The sequence below is a fragment of the Pseudonaja textilis genome, chromosome 5 (assembly GCF_049901715.1).
Source record: "Pseudonaja textilis isolate UNSWEBS1 chromosome 5, rPseTex1.2, whole genome shotgun sequence".
NCBI lineage: Eukaryota > Metazoa > Chordata > Lepidosauria > Squamata > Elapidae > Pseudonaja > Pseudonaja textilis.
Window position 1 is genome coordinate 53,182,455 of NC_141994.1, and position 15,472 is coordinate 53,197,926.

Here is a 15,472-nt window from a genome sequence, read left to right on the forward strand (position 1 = left end):
TTCTCCCCCCTACCCCCATACTATTCATCAAAGCAGATGTGCTGTAAGTACTCTTATTGATTAAAAGATGTTCCACAAAAAATACATCAGACTGCTAACTTCATATTTAGATTGATTTATTTTTAAGGTTTCCTGCAGTGAAGAGGAATTAGGATTTGACAGCTTAAAGGGCATCTGTCTGTTAGTCATTTAGTCCCTGCAATTATAACAGAACCTAATGGTAATAAACAAAATTCAATATTTTAACTATTCTACATTAAAAAGTTGATCATTCTATATTAAGAGATTAAAAATTAGAAGATGTATGGTATGTCTTGATATGAGATCAAGAGATTACTGAGATATGAATACATAGAAAATGATTCTGAAGATAAATATTGTTCTAATATATACCTACATACATAGATAAATACGTGTGTGTATGTCTGTGTGTGTTTTATATATATTAGAGAGGATCCCAATCCAGCTATATAGGTGAAAAGAAATAATGTTGGCTTCCTCCAATGTCATTTTTTACTTCCTTTCTCTAATTTCCTTTGCTTATATCAGCTTTATTATGATTATTATTTAGAGATGAAATTGAGGCTGAGAGATATTTCCAGGATTGTAGTACCAAGATAGTATCATTGCTTTCCTGTTTTTCAGCTTAATGCTTTACACACTGAACTGGCAAAACAGCTTGCAGACACAATGGTTCTTCCTGTCATCCAGTTTCGTGAGAAAGATCTTACAGGTAAATAGTTGACATGTTTCTTCCTGGTTGGGAATTTCCACAGGCTGAGTTCTCATTACCAAGTAGTCCTCACTTAATGTCCATCATTTCAGTGACCATAAAAGTGCTGAACAAAGGGACTTATGACTGGTCCTTGAAGCCCTTGCAGTGGTTACATGAACAACATTTGTTCACTACCTTCAGTCCCACCCATATTTACAACTCCCTTTTGGCCATCTGCCTACATGTTGCTGCCAGCTGCCCCTGCTGACCAGCCCAATGTCAGTGGATGTGCCACAAAGGCACCTTCTTTTGTGCCAGTGCAGTCAGGGTCTCTGCCCCGCTCTCCCCCGAGAGCCTATGCTCATGTTGTACTCAGTGCTTCTATTTGAGTCGCATCCAAGATCTCTGTTCATCAAAGAAGGACCTGTCTGACCTGCAAAAGAAGGACAATGTAGAAACCAAGGCCCCAATCAACGTTGAAAAGAAAGGCCCGGCTGTCCCGGGACCACAGAAGTCAGTGTAAAAGAAGACCTTGACCGATAGTAATGCAAAGTGGGGTGGGTGACGTGGCTGGCAGGGATGGGTGATGGGCAGCTGTCAGCAATGGGTAGATGTGTTGCCAAAAGGGCAGAGTTGAGAGAGAGATAAGTGGATGGGGGTGAGTTGAAGCAGAGGCAGCCCCTACTCTTGAGGAACTGCTGTTGCTAAGTGGAACGTTTATGTGATCTTTCATTCAACAACTCTTGTCACTTAGCAACAGGTAGGGTAGTTAGGTGAGGACTATCTTTTTATTGTTTCCCTGAGAGAATGCGTGAATAGAAAATTAAAGGGAAGAAATAAACTATTTTTTTATTTAAGAAATCTCAAAAGATATAGATGGGAATAATAACAATATAGCTATAACAATATAGCTTACCAGTACATTTCTCTACATATTTACTTCAAAATAAGGACAATCCTGGTGGGTGTGGTTACATTACAAAAATGGGGGAAAATGAAGGAAATAAGATCTTGTCTACAGCCTTCAGGCTTGTACCATGCTAGTCATTTCTAAGATAGGCTGCCAGATTTCCCTGTTCTATTGGCCAAAGGAATCCTGGACATTAGATTCAAACTAGAAATTGTAATAAAACAAAAATGCTACAAGGATAGCAGCTTTTCCTCCCAAGTTTTCTTGGGTTGATTGATGAAATCTGTTTGGTGAGAACTACAGTTATAGAAATTTGTAAGTAAAGTAGATGGGAGGGAGAGTTCTATTTCTGTCCAGGATTTAATCCACATATCTCTGAAAAATATGTAATACATACATTGTTGTTTTCTTTATTTTCTCCCTAGAAGTAAGCACTTTAAAGGATCTCTTCAGTCTTGCAAGCAATGGTATGTCTCGCATTTTTATTTTTGATTTGATAGAATTCCCTGCTGCATGTGCAGCTTCAGTTGTGAGGCTCAAAGGTTGCCTTTTCTTTCAGAACATGACTTCTCCATGGCCAGATACAGCAGGCTACCCAAAAAGAAAGAGAATGGAAAGGTATGCTTTTCCAGTTTTAGATTATTTTTTTTAAACAACCCAAATTCTGGCCATGTAGAAAAAAAGCAAGTGGGCAGAAAGTTCAATTCAACATATCTATTTCATACAAATAAAAAATGTGATGGAAAAGATCGCTTAAAATTTATGGTAGCATTTGAATTATTTGGAAGTGCCTTCCAAATGATGGGTGCAGTTCTCAGAACGAGAGTCCTGAATGTTAGAATAGAATAGAATAGAATAGAATAGAATAGAATAGAATAGAATAGAATAGAATAGAATAGAATAGAATAGAATAACAGAGTTGGAAGGGACCTTGGAGTTCTTATAGTCCAATCCACAGCTGAGGCAGAAAATCCTACACCAGTGGTGGCTAACCTTTTTGGGTTCCTGTGCCAAAAATTGTGCGCACGCTTGCACGCAAGCACTCGCATGCCAACACCCAGAAAGCAATGTGCGCTCCCCCACACCCCCTACGCATGCACACGTAATACCCACCCATCCTCACTACCCCCTTATCTGAACCGCGCCTCACAGCTAATTTTCGGCTGGTTTGAGGCCCAAAGGCTTGAGGAAGGCTTCTGCAGGCTTTGCAGGCCGAAAACTAGCCCTTCCTCACTTCCAGTATTTTCGGAAAAATGGGAAGTGACGAAACGGGGCTAGTTTTCGGCCTGCAAAGCCTGCAGAAGCCTTCCTCAAGCCTTTGGGAGGCCGAAAAAGGCCTCAAACCAGCCAAAAATTAGCTGTGCATGCCCAGTGACATATGTTTGCCTGCAGCTCACATGCCGGCACAAATGGCTCTGAGTGCCACCTGTGGCACGTGTGCCATAGGTTCTCCATCATGGCCCTACACCACTTCAGAGAAATGGTTATACAATCTCTTCTTAAAAACTTTCAGTGTTGGAGTATTTACAACTTCTAGAGGCAAGTTGTTCTTCTGATTAATTGTTCTGTCAGGAAATTTCTCCTTAGTTCTAAGTTGCTTCTCTCTTTGGTTAGTTTCCACCCATTGCTTCATGTCCTGCCCTCAGGTGCTTTGCAGAATAGCTTGTCTCCCTCTTCTTTGTGGCAGCCCCTGAGATATTGGAACACTGCTATCATGTCACCCCTAATCTTTCTTTTCTTAAGACTAGTCATATGCAAATATAATCCAAGTGCTTTCAGTAGATTTTGATGTGATCTTATCTGTTGTATGTTGCATTCTTCAGCCTCTTTTGGAAAAAAAAGCAAATTGTCTGCTGATACTTGTCTGGGTTTTATAAACATTTTATTATTCAGCTAAAGGCTGAAGTTGCCAAAGAGGTTGCCAGTGCCCGAAGGAAGCAGCATCTGTCATCATTACAATATTACTGTGCCTTGAATGCTTTACAGTATCGTAAAAGAATTGCTATGATGGAACCCATGCTGGGATATGCACATTCACAGGTATGTAGCCCTAAGCAACACAGTTTTATAGCTAAGAAAGGAGCTGTGAATTATTTTTCAGTGCAGTGGGATACCTCATTTGCAAATGGTGCTTCATATATGTCTGAGCACAATATAGCTCCTTAATATTTCAGCCACTTTATATTCAAAGCACCTGTGTTCTCTAATATTGTAAACCAGAGTTGTGATCATTGATATGAGTGAATGATAAAAAGGTATGAATAATAGTCTACTCTTAAAGTAACAAATGTAAGGCTTGTTAAATAAATTGTATACACCAACTTCCATGGGTTTTAACTGAGATGAGGAATATTGATGCTAAAAAAGAGAAGGCTTACAATTATTTCATAACAGAGAGAGGGGGAAAGAGGAAGGAAGGAAGGAAGGTTAATGTGCAAGATCATAGAGACTGAATTTAAGCTGAATTTCAAAGATATATTTTGCCTATAAATGGTGTTTCTCTTGATGCCTGACTTATTCTTTTTAATCATTTTAATACTGAGTCTCCTGTCAGCAATTATTACAAGTGTTTTAGACTGACTATGCCCATGGTGATGCTGTTTTATGAATGGCCAAGCCCCCATTTTCTTTGAGGATCCACAAAAGCTCTCAAAATACAAAGTACATCTACTAACTTCTCAAGGCTTGGAGACCCTTGGAGGGAACCATTTGCTAGTCAAAGTCTTCAGCTTCCTTTTTATACTTTTCAGATTAATTTTTTGAAGAAAGGAGCAGAGATGTTTTCAAAAAAGCTAGATGGATTTTTAACATCGGTTACAAAAATGGTGCAGAGGTAACACATTCCTGTTTATATTGCTTTGCAATTTTGGGAAGGAGGAAAGATGTTGCTTGTATTGCTCTTATCTACATGAGCAAGAAGGGAGAGGGAAAGAAAGGGAGATAGAATTGTTTTGACGTGAAAATACTATCAAAGGCCTATTCAACTATGACCCAACTGATAATTTGCCATACTGGCTTGTAACAATACTTATAGTCCAATTCATCTGGAAGATATTGGCTTATAATTTATGCTGCCTGATCAGGGATCTTGAAAGTAATTGTGTATTTTTTTTCTCCCACTGTGCATCTCTACAGAATTGCAACCATTTTAGAGATAGGAAATGGCACTAAAATAGTTTGTCTAGAGCTAAGCTGCAAAATAACGTATCACAAAAGTGATTTCTGAAAAGTGTTCTTGATCATCCTAAAATCTTTATCATATAAGATATACATGAAATCATGATGTTATTGTGATTCATAATTACTTGCAAATGCACATTCTTACCCTGTTTTGTAGCTCTTAAGTACTTATGAAAAATGTATTTGTAAATAATCTTTAACGCCCAGCTGTATTAATTTCATACATAAAAGTTCACCAGAAATAGCATGATGGTGAAGTGCTTTGATTTTATTTATGTATTGCAGCATCCAAGAAGAATCAGATGCTGAGGTGGAAGTCATGAGGGTATCTCAGCAAGATCTGCTTTCAGTTGGTGAATCAGTATATACGCCCGATTTTGATGCTTCTCCTGTCATCAACAAAAACCTCATCCAGAAAGCAGGCTACCTAAACCTTAGAAAGTAATGTGGAAGCTCAGAAATGTTTTATTTATCTTGCTGGGTTGGTCATTTCAGCTTTTTTTTAAATTATCGTACTCCGACTTAATTTGGACAATAAGAGGGCTAAAAATACTTCATTTTTTATGTTTACTTCGAATCTTAAAGAGTGAAATCTTAAAGAGTGATAAAATGCTTCTTGTACTATGCTTCTTGTACTATGGAAAATGTACAAGTACTATTGCACTAGTAATTACAATAAAGTGCCTAGTGTCCAGATGGTTGGGTTGAATAAAATATTTACATAAGGGCCTTTTTAAAGTCTATGCACAATAGGCTTCAACAGGGAGAGGAGCTGTTATTTCTTTTTTCCCCTTTTTTCCATTTAACCTCTGCTTATGGAAGCTTATTAATATCTATATATGCTTTAGACATTGCAAATATCAGTTCCATTTGTGGGATGCATCTAATAGTGGTAAAAGTAATAGTCTTCACTTGTCCAGCGATATATGGTAACTGTGTAGGCAGGTTACTGATTCCAGACAATGAAACCTGACTCACCAATGTAGCAGCATTATAAAATCCAACACCTGAAAATAAATAAAAGCTGTAACTAGTGATATAGTCATAACAAAATATAGTCTTAAAAATCCATGTGCTGAAGACAATCAGATGGGCTTGTTGGAATGATTTTGGCAAACATGTTCCAGTACTGGGTTTTGGTTTTTTTAAATCTTGAAATGGTATATTTTTTTGCAGCAAAACAGGCCTTGTGACAACCACGTGGGACAGGCTGTATTTCTTCACTCAGGGTGGAAACTTGATGTGTCAACCCAGGGGTGCAGTCGCCGGTGGATTGATTCAAGATTTGGACAACTGTTCTGTGATGGCCATTGATTGTGAAGACCGACGTTACTGCTTTCAGATCACCACTCCAACAGGAAAACCGTATGTGGGTCAGGATCTGGGGATCAAGGCATCTGCTAGAAGGAAAGCTTTGTTAATTCTTGGCGAGGTTGCATTAACTGAGCTGCTTTGTGTACTTTATTTCCTCCACTTAATCTAAATCAAGTTTTTCTGGATTACATAGGAATTATTGCAAAAGTAATTTTGGTGTTGTACATGGATTTCCATTTAATGTTATAGCACATAATCAGTTTTAAGTAGCCAAGAGTTAGGGGGCTGCGGCAATTTTTTTCAGTTACACCCCCATATTATGGAATAGCCGCTCATGAATTTAGGTAAGTGCCCTCCCTCTTGAATGTGAGCCACTAGGAATAACATTTGGAACTTAACAGTATAGAAATTTAAGAAGGCCACTGCTGTCATTATCTAAGAAAGAACAATACAGGCATTGTATAAATAATTAGGGGTATTGTACTATTTCAGCAAATGGAAGCCAATTTGGTTAAGGAAGTTAAGGCTTCAGCATAGAAACAGAAGACTGAGTTCTAATTTCTCCTTAGGCACAAAGCTAGTTGGGTGGCTTTGGCCAGTCATTCTCTCTCAGGCCCAAAACCAAAAGTGGTTTAGCAGGTAATGCTAAACCACTTCTGAAATTTTGCCAAGAAGACTCCAGGGATTTGTCCAGATAATTACCAGGAGTCAATACTGACTAGTATTTCAGCATATTTCAGCAAATACAAATAAGCTTACATCTGTAAACCAAGCACCAAATGCCAAATTGGCTTTTTCTTTGTAATTATAACTGTTTCAAGGTCTATCCATCAGGCTTTTGGTCCAGAATGTTTAATCTAGAAGTTCAAAAACATTTTTATTTGATTTGATTTCTAAGGCTGCCCAACTCAAACAATGTGATTCTGGGAAGCTTATTTTTTGCTCTAAGCTTAAGTCACTTTTTTGCCTACACGTGAATATTTTATGCTTGGCTGATTTCCCAACATTAATATTCTCACACCTTTAATATCCTGCAAATTCAAACTTTTGGATCTCAAATTGTATTGTATTGTATTTTTCATTCATGCAGTCTTGAGCAAGAATGATGCATATGTGAAAATCCAGTGAAATAATACTAATGGTTGTGTATTTTTTTAATAGAGGCATAACTCTCCAGGCAGAAAGCAAAAAAGAATATGAGGAGGTAAAACATTTCACCCTGAATTTGTTAGATAAAACCAATTCTACAAATTAAGAATTCAAGAATATCCAGGTGCCTTATTTTAAATATTTGCTTTGTTGTTACAGTGGATAAGTGCAATCAACAACATTTCACGACAGATCTATCTGACTGACAACCCAGAAGTGAGCATGTTTTGATATCTTTTTTTCAAATTTATTTATCTTATAAGATATGTTCACTTATGATTCTGTGTTTGTGCAAGAACTTTACACAGTATTACTTAAAGATGCACTTCTGTTTTACTTCAGGCAGTTGCCATTAGGTTGAATCAGACAGCGCTGCAAGCTGTGACTCCAATCACGAGCTTTGAGACGAAGCAGGGTAGTCATTCCTCCAGGTACCTTCATGTTTGCCTTGGGTTTTGTCCTTCCCCATTGAATATAAAACCTTCTTTTCCCCTAATATACAATTTCAGTGTAAGCAAAGAGTTTTGTCCTGGGGGAATATTTAATCCTGCATTTCCTCTTCTAGTTATGACATAGAGAACTGTTCCTTAACACAATAGATGGATCGTATCAGTCACATGCCAATGAACAAGCATTTCCTTAAAAAGAGATTCTCTGCTTATTCTTTGTCATTCATCTTTTGAAACTAGTAAAACACAGGAAAAATGATACCTTAGTTATTTTTAATGGATTTTCCATTCGTAATAATCCATCGTGCTTTTTGACTGCGTATTTCAAATGGCCCCTTTCTCATCTCTTTTCCTTTAGCCAGGATGGGAAGTGCATGGATATTCTGAAAGACCAGACAGTTCCTGAGGAGTCTGCTGAAGCTCTCGTCCCCACTGAGTTAATTGCACCTGGAACTCCCATTCAGTTTGACATTGTGCTTCCTGCAACAGAGTTCCTAGATCAGCACAGGGGTGGAAGGTACGGGTTGCCAACAATCTTTCTTTGGACAAGGAACTCTTTTTTTAAAAAAAAAAAACTTTTCTCTTAGTATTGGAAAATGGTCTTTTAGAAATGATACTGTTCTGTTGCAGACGTACCAATCCTTTTGGAGAATCTGAAGATGGCGAGAAAGAGGATGAAGCAGGTACTGTAAGCGTTGTTCATCACTGTTTGCTTTGGTCCCAAAGTCATCCAGGTTAATGTCCCACTTTCGGAGAGACAGCCATTTTGCCTGTGCTACTAAGACCACCTGGTAGTCCGTTTATTGTCAAATGTGGCTGCAGGAATAACTATTTGTCTTTAAAAAAATGTATAAGCAGAAGTCAACAATGTTCCGGTCTCTGTAGATGGAAACATGCAGTCTTTTCTAGGTTGGTTTTAATTTTTGAAATGTGCTGTGAGCAAGATGAGGAAACAGCCTGGTATCAGCAATGCATGTTTGGTGGTATCCATAGTATACCATTCTCCACACACATTTTTAAAATCGTGTTTCCCCCCCCTCATACTTTAGCTTTATTTATAATGCTGGATGGAATGACTGAGGGCACTTTTCGTAGTTACAATTCTCATTGCACAATTTCTCAGTTATTAGAAGGTTTCACTGGTGACTAGAAGGCTGCAAAAATTAACTTGTAGCCCATTCCCTTCTTTCCTTTCTGCTGCATTTTTTTCTGTGGTAAGTTGGAAATGAAAAGTCTAGGGTAAGCAGTAAACATTGGTGAAAGGATACACTTAGTGCTAATATAGCTAAGAATCTTGGGGTGGAGATGAGATTCCTACCAGGAGGAAGCTGTCAAGCTATACAAATATGATAAAGAAATTGATAAAAATAAGCTCCACCATTTGTGCTGCAAACAGCATTTGCACTGATTCCACATTTACAAAGACAGATTGCAAAGGGTTGCTAATTATTTCATACTCAGAATGTGATAGTTTATAACTGAGTATGTGAACTGCCCCACTGAAAGAATACTTATGAATGCACTGCATAGGAAGAGACAAACTGGAGCTTATATACATGCTTTATGCAAGCTTTAGCATAAACCTCAATAGCCCTTTGTAAATGATGAGACCAGCTTCGGATCAAGGCAGTCTCTCTATGTGTCCTGCTAGGTGAAGAAGAGTAAGGTAAGGAAATACAGGAGAAAATACAGGTAGTCTTCTCTTAGCAATGGGCTCATTTAGCAACTGTTCATAGTTACAATGGTGATGAAAAAGAAACTTTGCAACCAATTCTGGCATTTATGATTTTCGTAGGTCTGTAAAGCAAAGGAAAGCTAAAGTAAGATCATAAGCATGGTGGCAGTTTCTTAGTGGCCAATTCACCTAGACACCAAGTTGCCAGTTCTGATTGTGGTTGATAAACAAGGACAACCTCTAGTAGAAAGGAAGTGGTGCTCCTTCCTTGCTTTGGTTTCTTGTCCATACTTCATCAGTATATAACGAATTATTACCCTAAAAAGAAAGCAGCCCTCCATGAGAAAAAAAATAAATGTAACCTTGATATTATATCTTTTAGAGCAGAGGTCTCCAACCTTAGCAACTTTAAGATTTGTGGACTTCAACTCCCAGTTGAAATCTGGGAGCTGGGAGTTGAAGTCCACAAGTCTTAAAGTTGCCAAGGTTGGACATCCCTGTTCTAGAGCAAGCGTCTTCAAACTTGGCAAGTTTAAGACTTGTAGACTTCAACTCCCAGAATCCCTGAGCTAACATGATTAGAGGAATTCTGGGAGCTAAGGTCCACAAGTTTTAAAGCTGCCAAGTTTGAAGACCCCTGTTTTTAATCATCATTTAAGCATCTATATGTGAACTGGGATTTGAAATATATTGCAGATGGGGAAGCTTCTCTTTGAAATAATAATCATTTTTGCAGGAATCTATTAAAATTGTTTTTATGATAAAAGGCAATATAAATATATTTTTTCCATTTCTCTCCCCCTCCATCCCCAGATTCACTCCTGCAGCACATGTTTGTAGTTCGGTTTTTAGGCTCTATGGCTGTCAGATCTGACCACACAGTGGAGGTGATCTATGAAGCAATGCGGCAGGTGTTGGCAGCTCGGGCTATTCATAATATTTTCCGTACAACTGAATCACATCTCTTGGTCACCAGCAATGACCTGAAGTAAGCAAACTTTATCTTCTTTGATCCATTTCCATATATCTTCCCCCCCTTTAGTTTTGTTGCCCTCTTTGTAGTTTTAGTTGTAAAGTGATCCTGGAAATGGAATCAGTCAGAGAAAAAGCATTAGGGAAAGGAGGCAGATTTTGTTCTCTGACGCACATCTGCTCCAGTGTTGGTCCTTCAAGAAATGTGGGAGGGCCTAAGAATGTATGAAGAGTTTCGCTAGATCAAAGGCATGTCTAGTCAATCGCCCTTATACTATTCAGTGCTTAATTTTATAGCCAAGATCTTGTATATCTCAAGCTGCCATTACAGGTAGTCCTCGACTTACAATTCATTTAGTGACCATTCAAAGTTTCAACAGCACAGAAGTGATTTAGACCGTTTTTCACAGTTACCACCTTTCTAGCATCTCCATGATCATGTGATGAAAATTCAGATTGTTTGGCAGCTGGGGAAGCCAGATTCACATAACAATTGGTTTACTAACTAGTCAACTGCAGTGATTCACTTAACAACTGAGGCAGGAAAGGTTGTAAAATGGGGTGAAATTCACTTAACAAATGTCTCACTTAACGTGAAATGAATACAGGTAATGGCTTTCTTCAATGAAATGGAATGTTATGAGCTAATGATAATGTCAAGGACCTAGGAGTACTCCTATCTAATGACCTAAGCGCCAGAGCTCACTGTAACAGCATTGCCAAAAAGGCATTAAGAGTTGTAAATCTAATCTTACAAAGCTTTTCCTCTGGAAATATTGAATTGCTAACTAGGGCATACAAAACCTTTGCTAGACCAATACTCGACTACAGCTCAACTCTCTGGAATCCGCACTGTATATCAGACATTAATACAATTGAGCGAGTCCAGAAGTATTTCACGAGAAGAGTACTACACTCCTCTGCTCATAACAGAATACCCTATATCACCAGACTTGAAATTTGGGGCTTGGACAATCTTGAACTACGCCGCCTACGATTGGACTTAAGCATAGTACACAAAATTATCTGCTACAATGTCCTACCAGTCAATGACTACTTCAGCTTCAACTGCAACAATACAAGAGCACACAACAGATACAAACTCAATGTTAATCGCTCCAAGCTTGATTGCAGAAAGCAACAGTGGCCTGGAATGCACTACCTGACTCTGTAGTTACATCCCATAACCCCCACTCCTTTAACCTCAAACTATCCACTATTGACCTCACCCCCATTTCTAAGAAGTCTGTAAGGGGTATGCAGAAGTGCACCATCATGCCTCCTGTCCCTGTCCTATTGTCCCCATTTAATCGTACCTGTTTTCTGTATTCTTACTCATTTTTATACTTATACCTATTATTTTGTAAGTGATTGACAAATCAAATCAAATAAATAAAAATCTGTTTTGTAACATGCAGTCAAATAAAAACAGCAGTAGCAGCATGTTTCTGGTTTTAGGTCGAGGATTACCTGTAACGAAAAGTATTACTGATGATGAAGGCAATACCTAGCCTTCAGGAGTGGTAGTTATTGATCACAATTCTTCAGGCTCTGGTGGGGGGCGGGATGCCACACACACCCCATTATTGGCAGGAGTTTCAACTGCATCAAAAATCCTTTTGATCATAGATTTCCTCTGGATTCAATTGGTAATCATGATGGAGTTTATTGCCTTTAAAACATATTTTTCTTTCATTAACAGATTGATAGATCCTCAAACACAAGTTACAAGATCAAATGTAAGCATATGCTTTCTTTTATTGCCACAGTAAGATTGCAGTCCCAGAGATTTTAGGTAAATTTATATTATTATTTCTTTTTCAGTTTGAACTAGCCAATGTGACACAGTTTGCTGCTCACAAGGAAAACAAGAGGCTGTTTGGGTTTGTGGTTTGTGTCTCTGAATTGTCAGGTGAAGATGGCATGAGTGCTTATGTGTTTGAGAGTAACACTGAAGGTGAAAAGGTATGGAAATAGCTTTGTTGTATAGTTAAAATGAATAGATGTAACGACTTTCTTCAATGAAATGGAATGTTATAAGCTAATGACCCAATCTGTTTTGTAACATGCCATCAAATAAAAACAGCAGTAGCAGCATCTTCATTATAAGAGTATAAAACGTATAACCAGGCAGCACCGCTTCTGCAAGCTTCAGAATGGATTGGGCCAAACATTTTGAGAGATTTATTTCCAGTTTTGCTTTATTTTTTGTGGAGTTCCAATTCTTAAATCTCCCAGCAGCTTGTTACTCTTCAAATAATCTTATTCACTCCAAAATTGGTCCTGGTGTTGTGCACTTTCAAATTATAGTGCACAAAATCTAATGCAGCCTTCAATCCAACATGCCCTCTTTGATACCAGACTTACGATCATTGGTTTAACAATGGTTTATATTGGTACTGAAAAAAGTGACTTAGATTCCCACCCGTGAAGTTATAAATGTTGCACCATCTCAAGTGTCTTGTGATCCTGATTTGGGCACTTGACAACTGGCTCACATTTACAATGGTTGCAGCATCCAATGGTCACAATCATCCCCCATTGACTTTGCTTATCCGAAACCAGCTGGGAAGATTGAAATCACAATCTAATAAACTAAGTCAATTGGGGGGGGAGGGGGATGTTGGATTCGCTTAATGATCATATAATTCACTTAAAGACCACATCAATTCACTTAATGGCCATGGTAAAATGGCCGTAAAATCAGGTCCAGCTACATGATGATTCACTTAACAAATTGCATAGCAATTGAAATTCTGGCCTTGTTGTATTTATAAGTAAAGGAGTACCTGTAACCTTGATATAATGGGCTTATTAATCAATTTAGGTAAGTTTATTTTTATCCTACCTTTATTATTTTTGTAAATAACTCAAGGCAGCAAACAGTTCATTTGTATCATGTTTTTATTAATTTAGTTATTTTACAAATAACCCAAGACAGCAAACATATCCAACACACCTTCCTCCTATTTTCCCCACATCTTTGGGAGGTGAATTGGCCGAGGGAGTGACTGGCCTTGAAATGGAATGTTTTCTTATGGTATCCATTTAAAATGACCAATTGGTAGAATTTCATTTGTTAATTCCAACCTGTGGCTTCTAAATATAGCAGCATTACTATAAAAAGGGGTATGGTTTGTGTTTCCTTATGCAGGTTGTTGGATTACAATTTCCTTTAGCCATAGCTAATCATATTATGAGCATTATGGTCAGTATCTGGATGGTTACATGGATAGTGTTGGACAAATAATTGGATGTAAACATCTGTTCTAAATGCCTACCAGTGCTAGAAAGCGATTGCTTCAGCAATGGTCTGAAGCATCTTTCCTTGTCATAAACGCTGTTGGTACAGTATTGTAAAGCTTTCACAGACTATTTGGTGATCTTAATTCTGTTATTGGGAGTGCTGCCATATGATTTCTGAGGCTGTAATTCAGATTCAATAATAGGATAAATTATTCAGGAAATACTGAGCTTTGTCCAATTATTTGCAGTTTTAAATAGGTAGTATAATCAATAAAAAAATTAAGTTGTACTGAGGCAGATTTTATTTCTTCTGTAGATTTGCTATGCAATAAACCTGGGGAAGGAAATCATTGAAGCTCGAAAGGTAGTATTTTTAACTTCATAGTCCTTATCCTCTGAATTAAATCTTGCCTTTTGATTCTCTGAGTATTATTATGACTAACAGAATTCAAGCAAATCATCTTTACTTTGAATTTAAGAGGATGTGATCTGGATCTAATTCTATATAGTAAATTCCATAATTCAATACTAAGAGTGGTTATCTAGTAACTAAGTGATTTAAGTGTTTTGTATAGTGTCAGGAGTGTGCATGTGATGTGCTTAGGGAGTACTTCAGCCAATAACTAGGTATAGGTAAATAACATCTAATTTGCTCACAGATACAGAGCAGGTAAGTATCTACTTTTGCTGAACTTATGCATGTTAAGTTTTAATTAACATTAGGCTCGAGCCAGATGATAAATTAAGAAAAAATGAGCTTGATAATGAAGGATTATAAAAGTCAATACAAGGTCGAAGAAATAAGCTTTGAAAAGTTCTTGCTTCCCTTCACATATCGCTCTCCATTGTCTTGCTATAACAGCAGTCTTCAGCATGATTTTTAGGACTGAGTTTGTTTCTTGGAAGAGTCAATTTGGTGTTGTGGTTAAAGCATCAGTCTAGAAACTGGGAGACAGAAGTTTGAGTCCTACTTTAGGCACAAAGCCAATTGGGTGACCTTGGGTAGTCACTTTCTCTCAACCCTAAGAAGCATGCAATGGCAAATCATACTGAAATCATGCCAAGAAAACCAAATTGACTAGTCAGGGCAGTTGCCATGAGTTAAAAACTGATTCAAAAGTGGAGGAAAAAGTTTCCTGGGTCCACGTAGACCCCTTTAGAAATTATACATTAAACATGACTGGAATCTAGTTGTCCATTTGGAGTTTATAGTTTTACACACTCACCGGAGCATAAACCGAGTATTGCAGGGTATGCTATTATAATTTTGTCTTCTGACAAGCAGGTGTTTATATCACTAACTTTAGAAGCCATTTTGTGGGAGTACCCAAAATCTTAAAACTCCACAGGTAAAAAATTAGACCACCTTTATTTCATTTCCATTTCTCTAGTCTAATTCGAGAAATATAGGAATTTTTGCACTCACATGAACTGACATTCTGAGAAGTTAAGAACTCTTGTTTCTCTATCGTCTGACACATTGTCCCATGACGCATCACAACTTTTCCCTTTGCTAAACTGAGAGTGGGTGTGGCCAGTGGGCCATGAGTTTGACACCCCTGGTCTAATAGAATCGTTTTTATTATTAAAAGTACAAAAGCATTCCAGTATGAGGAAAATGATTCCAGATATTATTTCAGTTGGGAGTTAAAAATGTCAATTGAATAACTGCCTTCGGAAAAGTAAAAATATGAAGTCAGTTTACAATGTTTGTATGATGATTAACAATTTTTTCTCTAGCCATGTGAATTTTTAAAAATATACAGTACCTTATAAAAGTTCTCATAACTTTTGTGAAAAAGTCACTGCAGGCAAATAGGGAGGGCTTTTAGGGGCTGATTTGGTTTGGGAACACAACAGAA

The 15,472-nt window shown here is 37.8% G+C and overlaps 1 protein-coding gene across 2 annotated transcripts in view; it reads left to right on the top strand.

Annotated features, from left to right (window-relative positions):
• Positions 1-15,472, top strand: part of APPL2 (adaptor protein, phosphotyrosine interacting with PH domain and leucine zipper 2) — a 32,893-nt gene that overhangs the window by 15,145 nt on the left and 2,276 nt on the right. The window contains exons 5-20 of one of the 2 annotated variants that reach the window (XM_026695152.2): positions 646-733; positions 2,051-2,092; positions 2,185-2,243; positions 3,519-3,665; positions 4,376-4,458; positions 5,091-5,246; positions 5,982-6,170; positions 7,281-7,323; positions 7,428-7,484; positions 7,611-7,699; positions 8,076-8,234; positions 8,348-8,400; positions 10,206-10,380; positions 12,067-12,103; positions 12,189-12,329; positions 13,927-13,974. In XM_026695152.2, the coding sequence (XP_026550937.1) occupies positions 646-733; positions 2,051-2,092; positions 2,185-2,243; positions 3,519-3,665; positions 4,376-4,458; positions 5,091-5,246; positions 5,982-6,170; positions 7,281-7,323; positions 7,428-7,484; positions 7,611-7,699; positions 8,076-8,234; positions 8,348-8,400; positions 10,206-10,380; positions 12,067-12,103; positions 12,189-12,329; positions 13,927-13,974 (1,566 nt within the window). Of the gene's footprint in view, positions 1-645; positions 734-2,050; positions 2,093-2,184; positions 2,244-3,518; positions 3,666-4,375; positions 4,459-5,090; positions 5,247-5,981; positions 6,211-7,278; positions 7,324-7,427; positions 7,485-7,610; positions 7,700-8,075; positions 8,235-8,347; positions 8,401-10,205; positions 10,381-12,066; positions 12,104-12,188; positions 12,330-13,926; positions 13,975-15,472 lie in introns of both variants that reach the window. The other variant, XM_087934883.1, reaches the window with a different exon arrangement.